This window comes from Mytilus trossulus, chromosome 4 (assembly GCF_036588685.1).
Source record: "Mytilus trossulus isolate FHL-02 chromosome 4, PNRI_Mtr1.1.1.hap1, whole genome shotgun sequence".
NCBI classification, from domain to species: domain Eukaryota; kingdom Metazoa; phylum Mollusca; class Bivalvia; order Mytilida; family Mytilidae; genus Mytilus; species Mytilus trossulus.
In genome coordinates this window covers 641,612-663,525 of record NC_086376.1, presented here as the reverse complement: position 1 = coordinate 663,525, position 21,914 = coordinate 641,612, and the positions used below count along the sequence as shown (strand labels likewise).

Genomic DNA, 21,914 nt, shown 5'->3' with positions numbered 1-21,914 from the left:
TTAATTTTCAAAAAAAATTCAAATGCGCAAAACCAAAATTAAACGGTTTTATATCTGTTCAACATATATTATTCAGTGCAGAAAGAACAATTAATTCGTTGTCTTCAAGCTTCTGTAACCTAACGGTTAACGTATTGATCTTCACTTTCTATGTTGTAAACATGTATTATTTTGTCTAATATTTTCATGGTAACCTTTTTTCAATTATCTTTTTGACAGTATAAAAAGGAGGTTGTATTCCAGGACTTCCATGATCAATCTTTGGGTAGAATATTGTGGCAACCGTTGAAATAACGGACCTTTTTTCACTTGTGATTTCAAACTAAAAATGTGATTTTCGCTGACTGAAAATTGAATTTGACAAATGAAGTGTTTAGGCACAATTTCAAATTAAACGAAATGCGCGTCTGTCGGAAAAAGAAAGTTATTAAATATGATGAGTTTCTTTAACCGCCTGCCGGGTGGATTCATATACTGACAGAGATGTTATCTACGAGGGTATCACCAGATAACACGACTTTTTATTGATATGGTCATAACTATGAATTAACAGTTTGTAAAAGTTTGCATTTTCGAAAGGTATTTTCTACCCTACCTGAGCTTTACCAATCCGAATTTTGGGTTTTCAATTCTTTTCAAAACTTCGGACTTTATATTGCTTTTTTTTCTTTTTTTTATTCGATCGTCACTGTTGACTACATGTGCATTTTGATGAACAAAAATGCGAGAAGAGAACAATCGGGGATTTATGAAGCAGAATATTGACCAGAGATGGACATACACTGTATTTATTAACGACAACGTGAAACGAAATAACATTTTGCCGTTAATCTATCTTTCTTTTAAATGGTTTCCAATTAGAGGATAACGCTTTTATTTCAGAATAATAGAATACATACTCAGGCAAACATTACCCAAAAATGACTCTGCTTTCGTCAGGTTATTCATATTGACAAATTCTTAGAGATCCGTTAGACAGTCAAAGGATTTTTTGAACATACATTACGTTGTGTCTATTAGAAAACAGAAAGTCATTTGTTGAAGACGTACTGTCAAATTTGTATACTAGTATGCAATTATCTTTGACGATATTTAAGCAGAAAAATAATAACTTCTCTATAGTACATTTAGTCCCGATGAATGTATTCGGAAAGCCGTACGTGGCAGCGGCGTGAGACACTAATTTTAATTGACTATTTTATACCGATGGTCGTAGGCTCTCTGCGAGCTTTCGTGTTTCCTTAAGCCTTCAGAACTAAATGCCACGCAGTACTACTCTAGCTATGATGTATTTAAATTTGCGTAATTTAACACTAAAACATCGAATAATCAAATAAATGGAAGTTAATTGGTGAAAAGTCCTTTATCGTGGAGATGAAATCATCCTTTCTTAAATTTTACGCACGCCATCATGAGTTGGTTGACCATTATGGAATAACTGTTTCACAATTGATATTGGATATGTTACTTATGTCGTAACTCAAATCCTCTTCCCTTTTCACCACGAATGTGACCTTCCGAATAAGACTATTTACCTGGTTTGTAATAATATGAGCAACACGACGGGTGCCACATGTGGAGCAGGATCTGTAACCCTTTCGGAGCACCTGAGATCACCCCAAGATTTTTGGTGGGATTAGTATTGCAAAGTTTTTAGTTTTCTATATAATGTGTCTTGTTAACCATTATTTGTCAGTTTGTCTTTTTTTATTATTTAATCATGGCGTTGTCAGTTTGTTTTCGATCTACGAGTTTGACTGTTCTTCTTATATCTTTCCCCATCTTCTATCTTTCTTTCAGTCTCAGTCAAGTCGTTACTGTTCAAATACATACATTATTCATTATTTATATCTAAACGGCACTATTCGACACTGATTCATTTTGTAAATTATGCAAATTCGCAACCTTTACAAAAGAGTCGAAAGATATCATAGGGAGATTCAAACTCATAAGTCGTAAATAAACTGACAACACCATGGCTTTAAGACTTTTCTCTGATAACACCCTTCGTTTGTTCAATTAACTCTAAGTTTTCTGTTTATTTATTTTCGAGAGCATGAAGAAATTGGGCACATGAAAAATGGTAAAAGTATATATAATAAAATATAACTAATTCGAGTGGGGAGAACATATAACCTGGGCTCACGAATAACATCAATGTGACCAAAAAATTATTTGTATTCATTTAATCTGCGATAACTTAGAACATTTCAACAGCAAATTAATTTACGTGATACATGTACAGAGTGAAATATATACATATGTCGTACTTCAACAGACACATTTACAAGGTAAAGAAGTCATTTACAAAACTTTATTGTGATGTATGGACAATTATATAACAATTGTAAATTTATTTCCTTCTCCTTCTATGTAAATCTCATCTATTTTAGTATTCATAAATCATCTAATATCAGGTGTTCTAGAGAAATAAACTGCGTTCTAAGGTATATAAAATAATTTAGTCATTGGTAACAAAATGATGTGAGACTAAAAGTAATTTTACATGATATAAATTGTTTACAAATATTTCAGAATATTAGAATACATGCACGATTGTATCCCAAAATAATACAAAACTATTAGATAAAGCTGAATCTGGGCGACTCCTCAAGTCGACCCAGAAATGTAAACAGTTGTGAAATTTCTGACACATTTAATTACATACAAGTAGAGGTACAAAATCTGTACAAAATTTGTGATATAAATCAGATTTAAACAGAAAATTACAACATGTATTTGTGAAATTGGTATACTTTGATAATAATAACAACTTTCTACTTCTACAAGTACCGAATATATCGGGATCAAATTTTTTAAAAGAAGTAGAAGTAACCATACAAAAATAGATTAAGGAGTAGGTTTATTAGAGCACAATCAATTAAGTGTTCTCTCTGGAAAAGTCGCTTTCGAAGGGTTCAAAGGTCAAAGTCCTGCTGCCATCTGAGTATAACATTGTTTAGACTTCTTATAATGTGAAATGATCAGGAATAACACATTTCTGTCCGGAACACTAAATAGTTATGTGAAATACGACTACATGTACAAATGGTCAAAATATATATAAAGAGGTATGACCATATACTATAAATATAACACCCGTAAAGCTGTTGTTTATGATCGAAAGTTATTGTCATAATTATGAATTGCTTTCCAGTTCAATATGTAGTCTATTACAAGTGTGAAATGGGTAAAAACAACTCAGCTTTTGTTCATACAGAAACAATTTAAGCATAACTTAGAAAAAAAAACCCAACTGATATAAAATATCTAATGAATTTATATAATTATAGTTTTGTGAAATTTTGAATGTCTTTAAAATTTGTAATCGTCTAACAAAATCTTTAGCTGACAAAACATATACATGAATCATATTCAATCATAATGCAGCGAGAAACAAATAAAAATCAACAAACACAAATATGAACACAACCATAACATTTAACATCATTTCTCTGTAAACAGGTACTACGGTTCCATTTCACAAGCTTTTTTCACATTTCGTGTCCCTTTAATTCGAGTGAAATAGCCATTCTTACTGACCATCCATATTGAAAATAAATCACAAAGTATTTGAACATGCTACTTTTCATTGCATTAGAATTGTGAAAACAATATTGCAACATTGAAAATCTCAAGTTAAACATATTACCTAAGTAATATAAACAACGTAACGAAAGTCAAAGCAATTAAACCTGTTGATGGATTAGCTGAATATCCAGAGTTTGGATTTTCGTCCGTTGTCGATGAATATTTCTTTGTATCTACAAAACAAAAGTGTACTGATTATATTAATGTTTTACAATCATATGTATTCATGTTTGATTTCAGAATATTGATAAAGGTATAAGTGTATGAATTAAGAATTGAATGCTTCTTTTTGTAAATTTATTGGGTGGTAAAAGCGTTGACCGAAGTACATTTTGTATGAAGCGCGGAAGCGCTTCATTCTAAAAATGTACGCACGGTCAACGCTTTTACAACCCTATAAAGTTTCAAAAAGAAGTATTCAATACTTATAATTACATTTTTTTAGCTAAAATCATGAAAACACGATTTTTATCCAGTTTTATTTAATTCACCTGTGCACTTTTTTGTGGGACCTCGTGTCATCATGCATGATAAATGTTATTGTCTGATGCAATTGTTTACGGAATAACATGTTAGCCAATCAGAATAACGTATTATAATGAAACTTACATCTAATGTAATTATGTTAAAATGAAGAATGTATAAACATGTGATAGAAAACATCAAAAATATCAAGGCTAAACAATGTTATTGATAAAAACTAAGGTAAACGAATTATCACGAGCAGCATGGAAGATAACCCTTTCCCGGGACTAACAGACCTTCTGGGTGGAAATCAACAACCCAATGATAAACATTATGACTGAAACATGCATCTTTTTAATCTTTCAAAGCGTGTTCATTACAAATCATCGTGCATACGCTCGAAGAACTGAAAAGAATTTGTCAAAAAAAGGGAAAACATCAAGCCTTATAAAATCATAGCACTGCTAGAAATACATAATTAGAGCTATATAAACTGAACAAATCTGTCCAACAACCAAATATGGTGTAAATATGACACCATTAACATGTTTGAATTGACGTGTAATGACGAGATCTCAAAATGTGAATAATCTGACTAAATATGCACCGTTTAAACTTTGCACAATATGTTGTTTTCTACTTTTTTTCGAATCATATTTTCGTAAAGCATTTAAAAATCATTAAGAGCATATTTTGATAAGAAATAAAAAGATATGTTACTTTTAGCACAACACCGTTTTGTATGATCCATGATTTCGAAAGGGGTCATACGATTAGTTTTAATCAGGTCCATTTCTTTTTACTTTATTTCGTGTGTGTACGTTTATTTAACATGTATATTTAATTTGCTATAAAAATTATAGGCTGAAGTAAAAACCTACATATGATTTTGATAAAATATTACGAAACATAAAGTTATAGAGAATATTTCCTGAAAACGCATTTTAAGTCTGTTTGTTTTTGAGAAAGTTCGATACATCCATATTAAATCATAAATTAAATATTTCTTCTAGTTTCATATCAATTTGACACAATATTCACAACAACAAAAGTAAAATCGCAAAAATACAGAACTCTGACATAAATTCAAAACGGAAAGGCTCTAATTAAATGGCAAAATCAAAAGCGTAAACACAACAAACGAATGGACAACAACAGTCATATCCCTGACTTGGTAAAGGCAATAACTTTTGTAGAAAATAGTGGATTGAAACATGGTTTTAAAGCTAGGTAAACCTTTTACTTGTATAACAGCTGCATAAGTTATATGCAGTGACTGGTTAAAAGGGCAGCGATTTTGCATGCCCAAATTAGAAGCACCTATTGTCACTCCATTTGAAGTTTATATGACATCCATGTCAGTTGTTATGTTCTTGGAAGGCTGTTAACAATTATTTTTTAAATGGAGGAACCGTACAATTTAAAGATTTGTTCTATTCTGACAAGTGAGTTTTATGTCACTACATTGGAGATGAGAGCATTGAAATGAACAAATCAGCAGTACCCGACCAGCTTCAGTCCCTTTTATGTCTTAATAGAGGTTTTGAAACTTGAAAATCAATACCAGCGTATAATTCCTCTAAAAAATCATTGTACTCGCATTTATTATGTGAAATGAAAAACCTTATTACACAGATTCAGTATGTCAGTAGTAGACATTGGTAGCATTAACCGAATACATCATACCACGATACACGAAGATATTCCGACGACTTTTATAAAATTTGATAACATTTGTCAGAGAGTATCGTTGGCATTTAAGACTCTTTAATATTTGATCGTTCATATAGTTGAAGTTGTGAATAATGTTTTATGCATTTATGTTTTATTTATCATCCTTTAACTTCTTCTGAAATCTGATAATCAAAATTAATTTTAAAAATTACTTTTGACTGGAGATTTACCGTATAAGAGGTTCATCATGTCAACAGATCTGTAATTCTGATCCTGATATTTGATTAGATTATTATTCATTTCCCTATGTGTGATCATTAATCGAGAGCACCCGTCATATCCTGTGCTTTTCTGACAACGATGAAAGACTTGGCCGTATGAGTCAGATTCTACCATTGTCTAGAGTATTGATTAACATCACTGTTTCTCATCATCAATATTTGGAGTACTTTAAATCTAACGATGTACTAATGTTTTAATAAATAATTCGTTTCACTGGACAATTCATTAAGTTGAATGCATTACGGATATTAGACTTAAAAGTTATTGATGACACAGACGATGACAAAACGTTGATATGTGCCACGATTTGACTAGTTTAGGTAAAAATAACTTTAAAATGCTAACGAATTTGAAATTAATTGCAAGTCGTAGAATATTATTGAATTCTGTAATCAGTCTATAGTCATTAAAAAATAAATATTCTGTATTTTTAAAAGTTTCAATAAATTATTTTTAATTACAACGCATCATGCCCTCGTGATTATTCTTGTTGTATTATCATTTGGGGATACAATAGTGATGGTAGTATTGTATTACTGTGACAGAGTCATTTGATAACAACTTTTTGGTTATTTTGCATTTTTTTTAAAAACCAAAACAAGTATTAGAAATGCGAATAATGATGAACACCTCTTAAAGACAGGCAATTCTCTACAGATGATTTTGCTTTATAATTATTATGATCTTGAGCCAAGAAATCATTTAATTTGAGGACAATTGTCTCTCTAGATATAGCGTACAGCGTGACTGAATCCCAAAACAATTTGCTTTCATATTCTTTAAATCACCTATATGACAAAACCGACAGATTCTAACTTATTATTCCAAACACCAGAGGAAAACAAACAACGGAACTGAAATGAATTGTTTCTTGTATACAAATTAGTTGCTAGGAAGCTTGGACGGAAGGTCACAAGGGTTGTATAATCTATAAGTGTATTTATATATCAGTATCAAAATCAGACATTTTTGCAGACCCCCAAAGGAACGAGATGCTTAATATTAATGAACAGTATCGTTTTACAACAATGGTCCTAATTTGATACGTTTTCGATAAGAAAAAACAAAAAAGACTATGTAATTGTAAAATGTCAAAACTACTGATGTACAACAATGATATTACTGTCTACAATAAATGGATGTTTTAGACATCAATGCAGGCTACAAGTACACTTCCCTTCTATTGACTTATCCAGATATGATAAAATGCACAAGGGAATTGCGTGTTACAATGGTACGGCGATATTTGCAGATATGACACGTTTTATTAGATAACTAATTAGTTGATGCAAAAGTCGATGACTGCGATAAGAATCAGTTAACTACAGTACAAATTAAATGCAAGTTAGTAGAAACCACTGGTTAACTAAAGTCATTTTATAAATGTACAAAGCATTGACACATATTGTAATGAACAGAAATGAACATTACACTTGAAATTGCAGATTTTTCAATAAAAAGAATAACTTGACTAAAAATAAGCTTTATTTTTAAATTTGTCATCTGAAATACTATAAGTTACCAATTTGCCAAATAGAAAAGGGTTTGCAATAATTTCAGTTGTAATATTAACATTGGCTCGTGTTTTGTCAATCAAGTCGGTTTTGAAGATTTCTTTCAATTCTTTTATCCGTTTGAATCTATATAAAGAGGTATATTGTTTTTCAAATCTATAAATTTATAAATTATTATAGAGGAATCATTTAGGTAATATGTTTCTCTGTATATTTCTGGTTATGAAAGTTAACATGTGATTATGTACATCCATAAGTGACGATTTTCTACATAAAATTGAAATATAGCATATAAAGCTAGCAAAGCATCGATGTATTGCAATAAATTAACTGCATATTTTGTATTGGAGTCAAAATGAAAAGTTTAAACTCTTGAAAGTTTCTTTTTATCTTATCAATAACTAATACAGATATCGGAGTTCTTAAAACCTAACATGATCAACAATGCAATCTATTTATATCCCATACTGTTCTCTTTTTTGTCCACCTCATTGTATTGCAAATACTTAAGATAATCAGGTCTGTTTGTTTTTCTCACAGTTTATTGTTAATATAATTGAATTGTTTGTGACTGTCATACAAGTGAGAGGTTTAACTAGATATAAAACCAGGTTTCGTTCCTTGTTCCTCAAACAATGAAATGTGTGTTCTAAGTTAGGAATATGAACCTTGTTATCTATTCGTGTAAAACATTTGAGCTTTGGCTTTTGCCATTGGTTAAGGGACATTCCGTTTTATTTTCCTTGAAGTTCGGTATTTGTGATACTTTACTTTTTGTACTTTATATTAGTACTCTTAATATACTCATTTCGGTTAAAAATGAGATTACAATATTACAATTACACAAACTGGTTTTGATTTTTTTGTTTTCCTCAACTGTGATCAAACCAAGTAATTAAAATATATAAAATATTAAAGTTTCAAGTCTAATAAACAAAAATACGCAGGCAAATACATTTCACGAACCTATAAATATTTAACTGGTGCTGACTCCCAATATACGGATTTTATAATGAAATATTTAAACTTTTCTGGTTTTCTGTTAGATTTAAGTATATTGATGATTGTGCAAAACAGATCTACAAGCAAACTACTGAAGCAGGACTTAATAATTACGATGGTTCCGAATATGTACTCTACAAAATGTATGTATATAATACATGAATCATCTTGCTACTTTATACTGAGCTGATTGTTGTTCTGAAAAATTTTGACAAATCGAAAACGTTTAAAGAGGCTAAAGTTATGTACTTTTAGTGCTGAACTACGATAGTCTTATATTTGGATATTTTTACGTTTATCAATTCTATTTTGAACAGCGGTATACTACTGTTGCCTTTATCTACCAATCCTTCTCCATACACTATAAAATGAGAATATATACGCTTCACAATCGTTATAAAATTAGGCATCACGTTTTTAGAAAAATGGATTTTTGAAATCATCCAAACGAAGCTGTCAATAATTGCAAACTCAAACTAAAAATTTACATTTTTGAAACATTAAATTCAAAGCATTAGGATCAGAAAATACATTAAAGGATTTTCTTAAAAAAAAAGGAAAGAAGACAAATTTTATGTGTGCATAACTATCTACTTTGTTATGTAATTTGGAAAATAATTTGATGAAGACTGGATACGGTATATGAGGCAATGTGAACAAATTCTACAATCTATGAGTTTGCAAAGTTAAATGCATAATGTGCAACAATTCTGATAGCGTAAGCAAATCCCTATTGGTAGCCATTTCAATACATCAACATCTGAAAAGATTTTTTCTAGCAAACTTTAAGCAAAAGCCATAAGAATATCTTGTGCAAAATTGCATTGTTAATAATAAAAGCAAATCGTAGGAAAAGATTAATGTTAATGTTCGATATATGTATACTGTTCTTACCTGCTCTCTTTCCGTGTTCTTTCTCTGCTGTGGAGAATGGTAGAAGGAAAAAGAAAGATTAAGATTCATGTAGAAATATATCTTCATAATAGTTTATAAAGCAAGTAGACGTTTACAATAAGTAAGGTACAGATTTGTCCTGGAAACTTCATAAAAGTTTAAAACTGCATATTAATTAAAATATAAGGACTATAAAGTAATACCGCGATTCATGATACTGTATGAAATGAATGGATGCTTAAAATATATAAGACATAGATTCGTCTTGCAAACTTCATTAAGGTAAATTTAGTTTATTTCAAGGGTTTACAATACGACAAAATAACAACATATACTCTTATTTCTAATTTACCACCGGTATAGATGTTTTACGATTTGTCACACAGACTGAAGGAGTGACGGAACAACGATGATTATTTACTGTACGTTCTCTCTTCTTTTCGGGGAGCATAAGACTGAAATGGAGTATGGTGTAAATGAAACAAATATCGTCCCTGTAAACTTCCTAATAACTATTTGTCTGGTCGGCTTTGGTGACATTGATGGCGTTGTTATTTGATCACACGCAGTCATCATAACTTATTTTAATAACAGTAGATACTAAGAACGGCATGCTCATTCGGAAGAAAAACATTCTTTTAAGATCAAAAGAGATTCAATGGCACGTTACTTAAATAACTTACTATTTAGAACTGATATATCCAAACTTGTGGTGTAAAAATTGTTCATTGCGAAACTTCGGCAAACATATTTGCCTTTATCCGCAAATATGCTATAGTCTATAGTCAATTCACTAACAAGCATTCTGCCAGGTACATCAGGCACATAATCATTTATACGTAGTCTCGACTTCCATCTTGGATCTCGTCCACGTATCATGTGACCATTAAAGAACCAGTCTATGAGTGACGGCGCACGAGTGCCACCTGTTGCATTGCATACTAATTTGATAGGTTCATGAAGGTTGATAAATTTAGTACCATACATAGCTATTGCTGAAAATACAAATGAACTTGGAATAAATAATAAAAAAATATGCATTTTTCACTATCTTACATGTATTCTTTATTAAGTTCAATTACCATATGCAGTATCTAATGGAATTGAAAAATTGCTATTGAATACAATTGTCTAGGTTAAACAATCACTAGACGTTTATAAATTGAATGTTCCAGTAAATATAAAAATAAGAAAGAAATAGTATGATTCGAATGATTCATATTAGATAACTACCAACCAAAGTTCAAATAAAGTGAATGTAATCAATTATAGGCAGCCGTACGTCCTTCAGAGAATGTTTGCAGCTAAAGATTGACATTAAATTTTCAAACATAGTTATGATGAAGACAAAGGGTTCCTTGAATGAAACATACATCTGTTTTGTCTGGTATTATTATAAAACATATTGTTTTCATATTATGAACAACAAAGCTACAAATGTGAACGGGTTGTTTGTCTATTTTTACCATATAAAATTATACCAGAACGGAAATACTGGAAGGTTTGTCATTTAAACATAACGTTTTCATTGTGTAAACATTCATAATAACTATAAACTGCTACAAAAACCTAGCCGCAATATATCAGCAACGGAAATAATTGAGAAGCGGACGGAATGAAAACAAGACTTTATAATTGTATATAATTATACCTTTTGGTTAAACACTAATGGCACTAACGATACAATGTAATGTAGCAAATTTACTTAAAACAGATGATTTGAAAGACAGCCTATATTATCTAGGGTAGATGCAATATGCACATATTGTTTGTACTTTACGAACTTCAAAAGACAGACAATCAATTACACCATTAAAGACAGAAACACTGTAAGGTTGAGCTCTTGCAATTACTTAATTTTCCACTGTCAAGTTGAGAAGCAGTACGATGTAAAAGGATATGTAAACATGTATTTGTATCACAGAATCAATGTGACGGAAATTAGCAAAATGATTAATTCAAGACAAATTATCCAGTTTAATTTGTTTTAAAAAGCGGCATAAGGTTATTACGTCCTGATTTATTTTATGCACATTAAAGTATCCATTCTAGTAAATAAGTATAGTACCCTGTTTAGTACAAGACCAGGATGGTAAGCCGGATGTGTTAGTTCACAAAGCACAAATAGTCCGCAACAAGAATAAGACTTGTCACTAAACCGAGACGCACTTTTCCGGTTCAGAGTCAATCAGCATAGATCTTATTAGTATATATAATAATGTATAGGACAAAAGTTTTCCTTTGTCAACTTACAAAGCTTCATGCAGCATAGTTTATAACTTATTCATATTTAAATTTGTATATTTTACGTTAATGAGAAAAGTAAGAACATTAACATATAATTGTTAATAACTAAACACTTGAATGTCAAAATTTGTTACAAATAAATGTGAAAATACACAAGATTGTAGCAAACATTCAGTAATTAGCTCTTAACAAGTGTTTTTCGTAGTATGATTATAATGAGAGGTTCCTGAAATAATGATTATTTGATCCCCTATTTTGTCATTTCAACATATTATGTATGTTTGTCATGTTCTCACCTCGTTGTTAAAATCATGAAACTTTATGTGACTGTCATACCAGTGAGAGGTTTAGCTAGCTATTGAAACAGGTTTAATCCACTGTTTTCTACATTTGAAAATGCCTGTCCCAAGTCAGAAATATTACATTTGTTATCCATTCGAATGATGTGTTTGAGCTTTTGACTTTGCCATTTGATAAGGGACTTTTGAGTTTTCTTCTGAGCTCGGTATTCTTGTGATCTTACTCTTTGATCCGAATCCCTGTATAATTCCTAATTTGTACAAAATACACAAATGACTGAAAAGTAAAATTTGTATGTAAACAACATATATACGATATGAGATGAATGCTTAGGATTATTACATTAAACATGCATGATCGTGAACAATATTGTGCAGTATAACACGTATATGAACATAATCAACATACCTGGATTGACAACTAATGGCGTGTCTGTAAATGGAAAGAGCAATATAATTATAGTACAAAGAAACTATCTAAAAAAATGAAGTTGCTCAACTAGAGATAAGCATAACCTCATTGTTACAGCAACCAAACATATAAAACATACAGCAAATTTCTTATTCATTGAAACACGAAATTGAATTGACCATATATTTTAGAAAGTTTACAAAAAACGAACATGTGTATTTTGAAGTAGATATGACTTCAACTTCAACATGCGTAAACAAAAATTTCAATCTTAGACGGATCTATTTTACGGACAGACGGACACATAGACCGGGAACAATACACTTCTTACTGCCTAATGTGGATATGTTGATGGCTGCAGCTAAAGCTCGTAACTGAAATCCTAGTTTTGACATTTTATAATGTATTGGACACCAACTTCGTATGATATGGTCTATTACATCCGCAATACTCGAGTTACAACCGCTGACAAGTAGAGAATGGTACTATACGTTTTTCAAATTTTTTTTATTGTATTAATTTGTCGTTGTTTTCTCGTATTATTTTCTGGTGATTATTTTTGTTCTTTTCAAAACAACTTAAAGCGAAGATGACTTTGTCGGATGAACCAATTATGAAAAGAATTGGAACGATGAACGTACTATGATCGCTGTGTTGACGCTATGTGGACCATAACAAACAGAATAGTGAATAGCTAACGTGATAAAACTAAAATGTATATAGTATATTGCGACCGGTACATATATACAGAACCTTGTGATCGTTGGCATGTAATCTATACAAAGCATTACTATTGAGATTCAGGAAACACTAAACCTTATCATAAACGGCATATCATATTTTAAGAACTTAAATAGTTCTCGTTTAACTTTTTTTTTTATCTCATTGTTTGTATTGTATTATGAAAAAAATTATTGATGTTGTAATGTTTATGCCCTTTGGGGCCCATAATTGGAAAATAAAAAAAATATCTTATTTTATATTTACGGTGCTGTTGTTTATAGGGATAGTAAATTTTACGATCCAGGTAAACGTATTGATCCTATAAATAAACTTATTCTGAAGGTTATTAATTTTTAATGTGGTACGATCTTTGAAATTTTTCTTTAAAGTAATAACATCGATTTTTTTTAAAATAGATTGAAACAACTAAATGTGTATTGTTATATATTTATGAACACTTATGGTCTAGAACTACATCATGTCTAGAAGTACATGTTGGCTATGTTCAAGGTCATGATTTCTTCAGTTTGTTTACACCAAATCCGTCGTTGAATGTGTAATTGTCGACATCTCAGTCTAAGAAAATTTTGTTTTTATTTTATTAGTTGTAATTGTCTTTGGACTTACATTAAGTAACAGCGAGTACTTTAAATCGGTTATTTGTGTTCCTTCACTTTTTGTTAAGGGTTTTTGTTGTGTTTCGAGCTGACATAGCAAGTCAAGCCATTTTCAAATAATTTTGTCTTTTAAGTTTATTCTTTTTGACACACTCTCCATTTCCATTCTCAATTCTATGTGTTGTTTAACCTTTGCCTCAAATTACGGGAGGGTTGAGCGCTCACAAAGCCTGTTCAACTATTGGCAATCATATATCACATCTCTTTATTTTCATATAATCGTTTCATTATCTGTAATTTGCTACCAGTGCGAGATAAGAGCAGTGGATCAAATATTTATTTAATTTGTTTGTTTCAGTTTTATAGCAATGTATTTAACAACAATAACAAAAAAATGTATGAAAAATGATCATAGTAATAATATCGCAATCTTTGCATAACGTATGTTTTTTCTTGAATTCGTGTAAGTTATAGTCATACTTGGAGTGTAGTATGTTTCACCGAATAGTCATTGTTTAGATATCTGCGGTTTAGCAAATAGTGATTAACAAACCTCATATCTCCTTGTTTTCAAAACAAAAACCATCCACGTACATCCGGGTTATTGTTTATGAACATAAGTGAAAAACGCAATATATATTGACTGTGCCAAAAGACGATATAAATTATGAACTTTGGTAATTGAGAGAATAGTTTTCAGCTGATATGAACTGAAAGAACAAATCAGCAGGTATGAACTGAAAAAACAATTTGGTAGTTATAAACTGAAAGAACACTCGGCAGGTATGAACTGAAAGAACAACTCAGCAGGTATGAACTGAAAAAAACAATTTGGTAGTTATAAACTGAAAGAACACTCGGCAGGTATGAACTGAAAGAGCAACTCAGCAGGTATGAACTGAAAAAAACAAATTGGTAGTTATAAACTGAAAGAACACTCGGCAGGAATGAACTGAAAGAACAACTCAGCAGGTATGAACTGAAAGAACAACTCGGTAGGTATAAACTGAAAGAACAACTCGGCAGGTTTGAACTGAAAGAACAACTCGGTAGGTATGAACTGAAAGAACAACTCAACAGGTATAAACTGAAAGAACAACACGGCTGGTATAAACTGAAAGAACAACTCGGTAGGTATAAACTGAAAGAACAACTCGGCAGGTATAAACTGAATGATTAGTTCTCGGCAGTTATAAACTGACAGAACAGTTCTCAAATGCAGCAGGTATGAACTTACCTATCACTTTAAGGTAAACATAGTGAGTGTAAACATTTTTAGCGCTGATCTGACACTCATACATTCCCGTATGTCTAGGCTTAGCATGTTTAATTATTAAGTCCCATTGTGTCAATCCCTCTTCTTGTTTTTTAAGATCCTTGTAACTAACACTTATATCTTCCTTAGGGTCAAATGTCACAATACCAACCGTCAATGGCCAATCCATTGACACTTTTCGCCATGCCACCTGAAAAACACAGTAAATTATACTTATAAATCATAAATCGTGGTTCTCTAAAGGTCATCAATTGATGCAATCATATTTGAGTGTAAGAACGCATGCTTACCATTTCAATTTAAAAGTACCATACTTAGATATATTATCAATAAGTGGTATTATTATCGCTATAAAGCACAGACCAGAAGACGAGGACGTAAACAACAATATACCATTAATTTATACAGCCTTCAACAATGCGTAAAACCATACTATATGATGAGTTATAAATGCTTTGTCGTGACATTTTGAAACAATTCCAATACAACACGAACGGCCCAATTGGTGCTAGAAACAATACATGAAATCAGGTATGCCAGACAGTAACAAACTACATATACAACCACTGAATTACGGGCTTCCGGATATGCATACCAAATATATAGTACGATTGAACATGTTAACAAGTGTTCAGTTCTCCCATAACACGACACAATGTAGTAAATAGCTTCACTTATAAACAGTCACTCGGCATACAAACAGACCCTATCATAGCTTGACTTATGAACAGTCACTCGGCATACAAACAGACCATATCATAGCTTGACTTATAAAACAGTCACTCGGCATACAAACAGACCCTATCATAGCTTGATTTATAAAACAGTCACTCGGCATACAAACAGACCCTATCATAGCTTGACTTATAAACAGTCACTCGGCATACAAACAGACCCTATCATAGCTTGACTTATAAACAGTCACTCGGCATACAAACAGACCCTATCATAGCTTGACTTATAAACAGTCACTCGGCATACAAACAGACCCTATCAAAAAGTAATTCACAAACACAAGGTACAGATTTAAGAATATTCGCAGTCACTGTATTCGAATGTAAAGCCAACCAACTCCCTTTTATAACTGACTACGCGGTATGGGCTTGCTCATTGCTGGTGGCCGTACAGTGACCTATAGTTGTTAATTTCTGTGTCATCTGTTTTCTTGTGGAGAGTTGTCTTATTGGCAACAATACCACATTTTCTTTTTCTTTTATATCAACGAGGAATTCGATCATGTTTTTCTATACTCGACATTCAATTAATACACATCCCACGACGGATTGACATTGTGGACCTAATAATCAAGACACTATCCTTTGATCTTACGACAGTGTTAAGTTTGTTAGTTTTTAGAATGAGGTTATTTAAAAATAATAAAAAAGCATCTGTTCAGTGAGTTTACTTGAAAATTATGAAATTAACGGGGTCTATAAATAATATTCCCGTAAAAAATATAGACGCAACATCCCGTTTGTAATATGGTTTCCATGAAGCAATTGAGTAAAGATTTATAAAGTATAATTTGTGGTAACAAAATCTCTGACTTGTAATAGGTTTATCAGTTATAAACTGGTTACGTTCAATGAAATCTAAAACGTCAATACAATCACAAGCTTGCTTCAGTTCTTTCTACAGTTCATGGTACGATATCATATAGAGTCCTGTTCTTCATGTAGTTGTTCTATAATCTTCCAACATTATTGATAATCAAATTCTTTTCCTATAGTCGGATTTTATCGTTTATATGTTTTCTTCTTGATCTTTATAATTCCACTGGTCGAGATAATAGCTTACAAATGAATTTAAAACCCGCGAGATGTTAATTGTCTGAGAGGTTGTAAACAGTGTTACTTTACGTTGGTTTTTACTATTCTCTGGTGTATTTGTTCACAACTTATCAAAGCAATTTTGACCTTGGCAAATTGTATGGACACTTGTGCATTACTGGAGGCAACACGTCTCATCTGTTTGTTGTCTAATGAACATTATCCCCACAATTTTATTCACTTTTAATAATAAGGAAATAAAATGTTGGCAAAGAAGAAAATAGTAAGAAAATAAAAATTTATAAGCTACAATGCAGCTTTGATCAAAGAACCGGTAATATTAATATTTCATGACAAATCAATCTTTATTAACATACTCAGTGTTTCGTTGTTTCTTTGATATAGATTCATAATGGCTTTAAAACTCCAACAGACTATCTGTTGTTTACGACAAGACTTTACCAAACCCAGGCTTTAAAACTCCAAAAGACTATCTGTCGTTTACGACAAGACTTTACAAAACATTTTGATATGTAAACTGTATTATAAGCACTTCAATATGTATTATATGAAGGTATTGAGTAGTGTAAATGGTAAAATGGCCTCAGCGACCACGTGGTATAAGTAAAACTACTGTATTAATATCATGTCCCCACTTAAATCGCAGGTTGTAAGTCCGAATCCCGATATTGGCCATGTTGACAGGTGCGCTAGACTTCAATCTTAATTGACTAGGATTGTTGGTTACCCTACGGAAGGTCAGTGGTGCTCACCACCTATAAAAACTGACAGCCCCGGAATAGCACAATAGTGCTGAAAGTGGCATTTAATTAACTCCAATCAATCAACCAGTCAATGTAAATGCAATAATTAAAAAAAACGTAGATTCTCGACCATTTACAAATGTCTGCAGTCTTTACTTTATTATGCTAAATGAATCGTTCTTTTCTGTCTATCATAAAGTTATATTTAAAATTGAGAATGGAAATGGGTAAGTTGTCAAAAAGACAACAACTCGACTATGGAGCAGACAACAACCGAAGTCCACCAATTGGTCTTTAATGCAGCGAGAAATTTCGCACCCGCAGGAGTCCATCAGCTGACTCCTAAACAAATATGTACATGTATACCAGTTCAGTGATAAGGAACGTCATACTAAACTCCGAATTATACACAAGAAACTAAAATTAAAAAGTTACCTGTTTCGGACCCAAGTTTTTGATTCTACACTGGAGTTGTGCTAATTCATTCATGTGGACGGTAACGTTTCTTGGTGTGTTCAAAAATGTTGGTTCAGCGGTCATGCGCTTGTATGAATAGCTAGTAACTGAAAGTAATAAAAAAAATGTAAATATTTATTAATAATATGCATTCTGAAATATAAGATTTAAATATTTCCTCTTCATGAAAATCTGTTATTCTTTGTCCGGATTTGGCAACACAGTTTGTTCTTTGTTTGGTTTATAATCTCTTCGTATTTTTTAATAGGTTTTGCATGGATTTTTAAATGGTGGCCTCAAGCATCACTGAAGAGACATTTATTGTCGAAATGGAGTCTAGTGCAGTAAAGTTGGTACCGTTTAATGTTATAAATGGAGGTACTCAAATATACAAATAAAACAATTGAAAGTTCTAAAACGATTTTTTTTTTGATTTTTTGTGTTTGTTTTTTTAATTAGTAGACTTGACGGTAATGTTTAGTTACTATAACATGTTTGTCATCAATGGTGAATGATGCAGCTATTTATTAATTAACGATAAATCAACTGTAATTAAGGTTATTATGTTATTTTAACCTAAAGTACTTATCGACATTCTGTCAGTTAAAAACCGTACTTGACACGTCAACAATTTTTTTTTCTACAATCTGCTACTTAAAAGGAATAAAACAGTATTTCCCTATAAAATCGTTCTCTGTTTGACAGCTTTCATAATCCCAGCGAACCCAGCCATACGATTTCATTACATATCTATTTTTCCCTTACTTTTCTTATCAATTATAATATAAATCAATACGAAATAAGATGAAGAAATATTGACGACAGCGTTATAGAATAGACCCTGTAACAATACTTAAGAAATATTTCAATGAATTTGTACGACCTGAACTTGTACAGTATTCCAACTAGTTTGTAAAACGAAAGTATCTGTCTCTAATTCTGAGTGGTCTTAATTGAAATTTGCAGCCTAAATCAATGTAAATTTTCTCCTCGTCTAGAAATTCAATAGTAATTTAATGCTCAAGGAAAAGCTGGCTTTTGGTTTTGAGTTCCGACAGTTTAAAACATTGTTAATATTAAGTGTGACATTAAGTGATACATGAAAACTTTATTAGCAATAGAGACGGTTAAAACCAACTTATCACCGTACGGCGCGTATGCTTATCAAACCACTCTAGGTTAAAATAAAATTGGAATTATCTTAACTTAAACTTTGTAACATCACACTTCAGTCCATGTAACCAACTTGAAGTAGATTTAGATCGATTTTGTAAGTTAAATACTTTCGTAGATGTGGAGTTCATTCTAGGTCGTTTCACTATGAATAAAATCTGCCCAAAAAGCAGTGGGATTCATTTATGTTTTTCAATTTTCAAGTATTATTGTTTTATTTAACAATATGGTCGTGTAAGGGATTATTTGTATGCAATTTGAAAGCAACATTTACTAAAATGAAATCACGAAAATAACAAACACTTAAATGTCGAATTCAATTTTTTTAGAAGTCCATTTCAACCGGCTTCACGGGAATCAATTGCCCGCTGTTTTCTTTATATTAGGTGGCAAAATGTACTTGGATATTCTGGACAAAAAGAAATTAATAATTTACAAAATGTATACGTTCTCAAAAGTGGTTTGACTTATGGTCTAAGACGGACATTAGACTACCACATAACATTAGTGTTTGTTAGATTTTGAGAGATTGGACACAGATACAGGCCACCTATAGACCTGTCAAATTATTTGTGGTTCATGTAGAGATCATGACACGAGCCATCGAATTGAACATCCCAATTCAGACCGGACGTGGCAATTTATTTACATATCCAACACAGCTGGATACACGTTCCTCCATAGTATAGAGTGAAAGAAGCCCGACCGGGTGACCATATTTCTATAGCCCAAGGAAAATAACCGTGTAACCGTATGTTTTAAAGTATAAAGATAGACAAACATTTAGATTCACTTATAAAATGCTTAATATAAAACGAAACGATAAGCGAGGTAAGTAATACTAATGTCGAGATTACATACTATAGATGTATATAATGATAAGTGAATTCATACTTTCGAAATTAAGTGTTAGTGTTAGTATGTAATTGTTTTGCACTTCAATCGATGTAAGCTAAAGTAAAAAATTTAAGCCACGAAAAGAGTTAAACAGGCGCCAAAGAATAGATATTTTCTATCTGGTCAAAAAATGATTATCAAATATACGTAGTGCTATAAATGTATTGTGAGGTGAGGGTCTAAATCATGAAGCAAGATAGAGTTAGGATGTTATAAATGTATTGTGAGGTGAGGTCTAAATCATGAAGCAAGATAGAGGTTAGGATGTTAGAAATGTATTGTGAGGTGAGGGTCTAAATCATGAAGCAAGATAGAGTTAGGATGTTAGAAATGTATTGTGAGGTGAAGGTCTAAATCATGAAGCAAGATAGAGTTAGGATGTTAGAAATGTATTGTGAGGTGAGGGTCTAAATCATGATGCAAGATAGAGGTTAGGATGTTAGAAATGTATTGTGAGGTGAGGTCTAAATCATGAAGCAAGATAGAGGTTAGGAGGTTAGAAATGTATTGTGAGATGAGGTCTAAATCATGAAGCAAGATAGAGGTTAGGATGTTAGAAATGTATTGTGAGGTGAGGTCTAAATCATGAAGCAAGATAGAGGTTAGGATGTTAGAAATGTATTGTGAGGTGAGGTCTAAATCATGAAGCAAGATAGAGGTTAGGATGTTAGAAATGTATTGTGAGGTGAGGGTCTAAATCATGAAGCAAGATAGAGTTAGGATGTTAGAAATGTATTGTGAGGTGAGGGTCTAAATCATGAAGCAAGATAGAGGTTAGGATGTTATAAATGTATTGTGAGGTGAGGGTCTAAATCATGAAGCAAGATAGAGTTAGGATGTTATAAATGTATTGTGAGGTGAGGGTCTAAATCATGAAGCAAGATAGAGTTAGGATGTTATAAATGTATTGTGAGGTGAGGGTCTAAATCATGAAGCAAGATAGAGTTAGGATGTTAGAAATGTATTGTGAGGTGAGGTCTAAATCATGAAGCAAGATAGAGGTTAGGATGTTAGAAATGTATTGTGAGGTGAGGTCTAAATCATGAAGCAAGATAGAGGTTAGGATGTTAGAAATGTATTGTGAGGTGAGGTCTAAATCATGAAGCAAGATAGAGGTTAGGATGTTAGAAATGTATTGTGAGGTGAGGGTCTAAATCATGAAGCAAGATAGAGTTAGGATGTTAGAAATGTATTGTGAGGTGAGGTCTAAATCATGAAGCAAGATAGAGGTTAGGATGTTATAAATGTATTGTGAGGTGAGGGTCTAAATCATGAAGCAAGATAGAGTTAGGATGTTAGAAATGTATTGTGAGGTGAGGTCTAAATCATGAAGCAAGATAGAGTTAGGATGTTATAAATGTATTGTGAGGTGAGGGTCTAAATCATGAAGCAAGATAGAGTTAGGATGTTAGAAATGTATTGTGAGGTGAGGTCTAAATCATGAAGCAAGATAGAGGTTAGGATGTTAGAAATGTATTGTGAGGTGAGGTCTAAATCATGAAGCAAGATAGAGGTTAGGATGTTAGAAATGTATTGTGAGGTGAGGGTCTAAATCATGAAGCAAGATAGAGTTAGGATGTTAGAAATGTATTGTGAGGTGAGGTCTAAATCATGAAGCAAGATAGAGGTTAGGATGTTATAAATGTATTGTGAGGTGAGGGTCTAAAGCATGAAGCAAGATAGAGGTTAGGATGTTAGAAATGTATTGTGAGGTGAGGGTCTAAATCATGAAGCAAGATAGAGTTAGGATGTTATAAATGTATTGTGAGGTGAGGGTCTAAATCATGAAGCAAGATAGAGTTAGGATGTTAGAAATGTATTGTGAGGTGAGGGTCTAAATCATGAAGCAAGATAGAGTT

The 21,914-nt window shown here is 32.0% G+C and overlaps 1 protein-coding gene across 5 annotated transcripts in view; it reads right to left on the bottom strand.

Annotated features, from left to right (window-relative positions):
* Window positions 1-2,158: 2,158 nt before the first annotated feature.
* The window catches only part of LOC134714450 (zwei Ig domain protein zig-8-like), an 88,809-nt gene continuing 69,053 nt past the window's right edge, over window positions 2,159-21,914 (bottom strand). For 4 of the 5 annotated variants that reach the window (XM_063575694.1, XM_063575692.1, XM_063575691.1 and 1 more), the window contains 6 exons: window positions 17,965-18,092; window positions 14,958-15,186; window positions 12,378-12,401; window positions 10,106-10,417; window positions 9,423-9,449; window positions 2,159-3,764 (listed from right to left, as the gene is read on the bottom strand). In XM_063575694.1, coding sequence (XP_063431764.1) covers window positions 3,649-3,764; window positions 9,423-9,449; window positions 10,106-10,417; window positions 12,378-12,401; window positions 14,958-15,186; window positions 17,965-18,092 — 836 coding nt within the window. In that variant the 3' untranslated portion in view covers window positions 2,159-3,648. The remainder of the gene's footprint in view (window positions 3,765-9,422; window positions 9,450-10,105; window positions 10,418-12,377; window positions 12,402-14,957; window positions 15,187-17,964; window positions 18,093-21,914) is intronic. The other variant, XM_063575696.1, reaches the window with a different exon arrangement.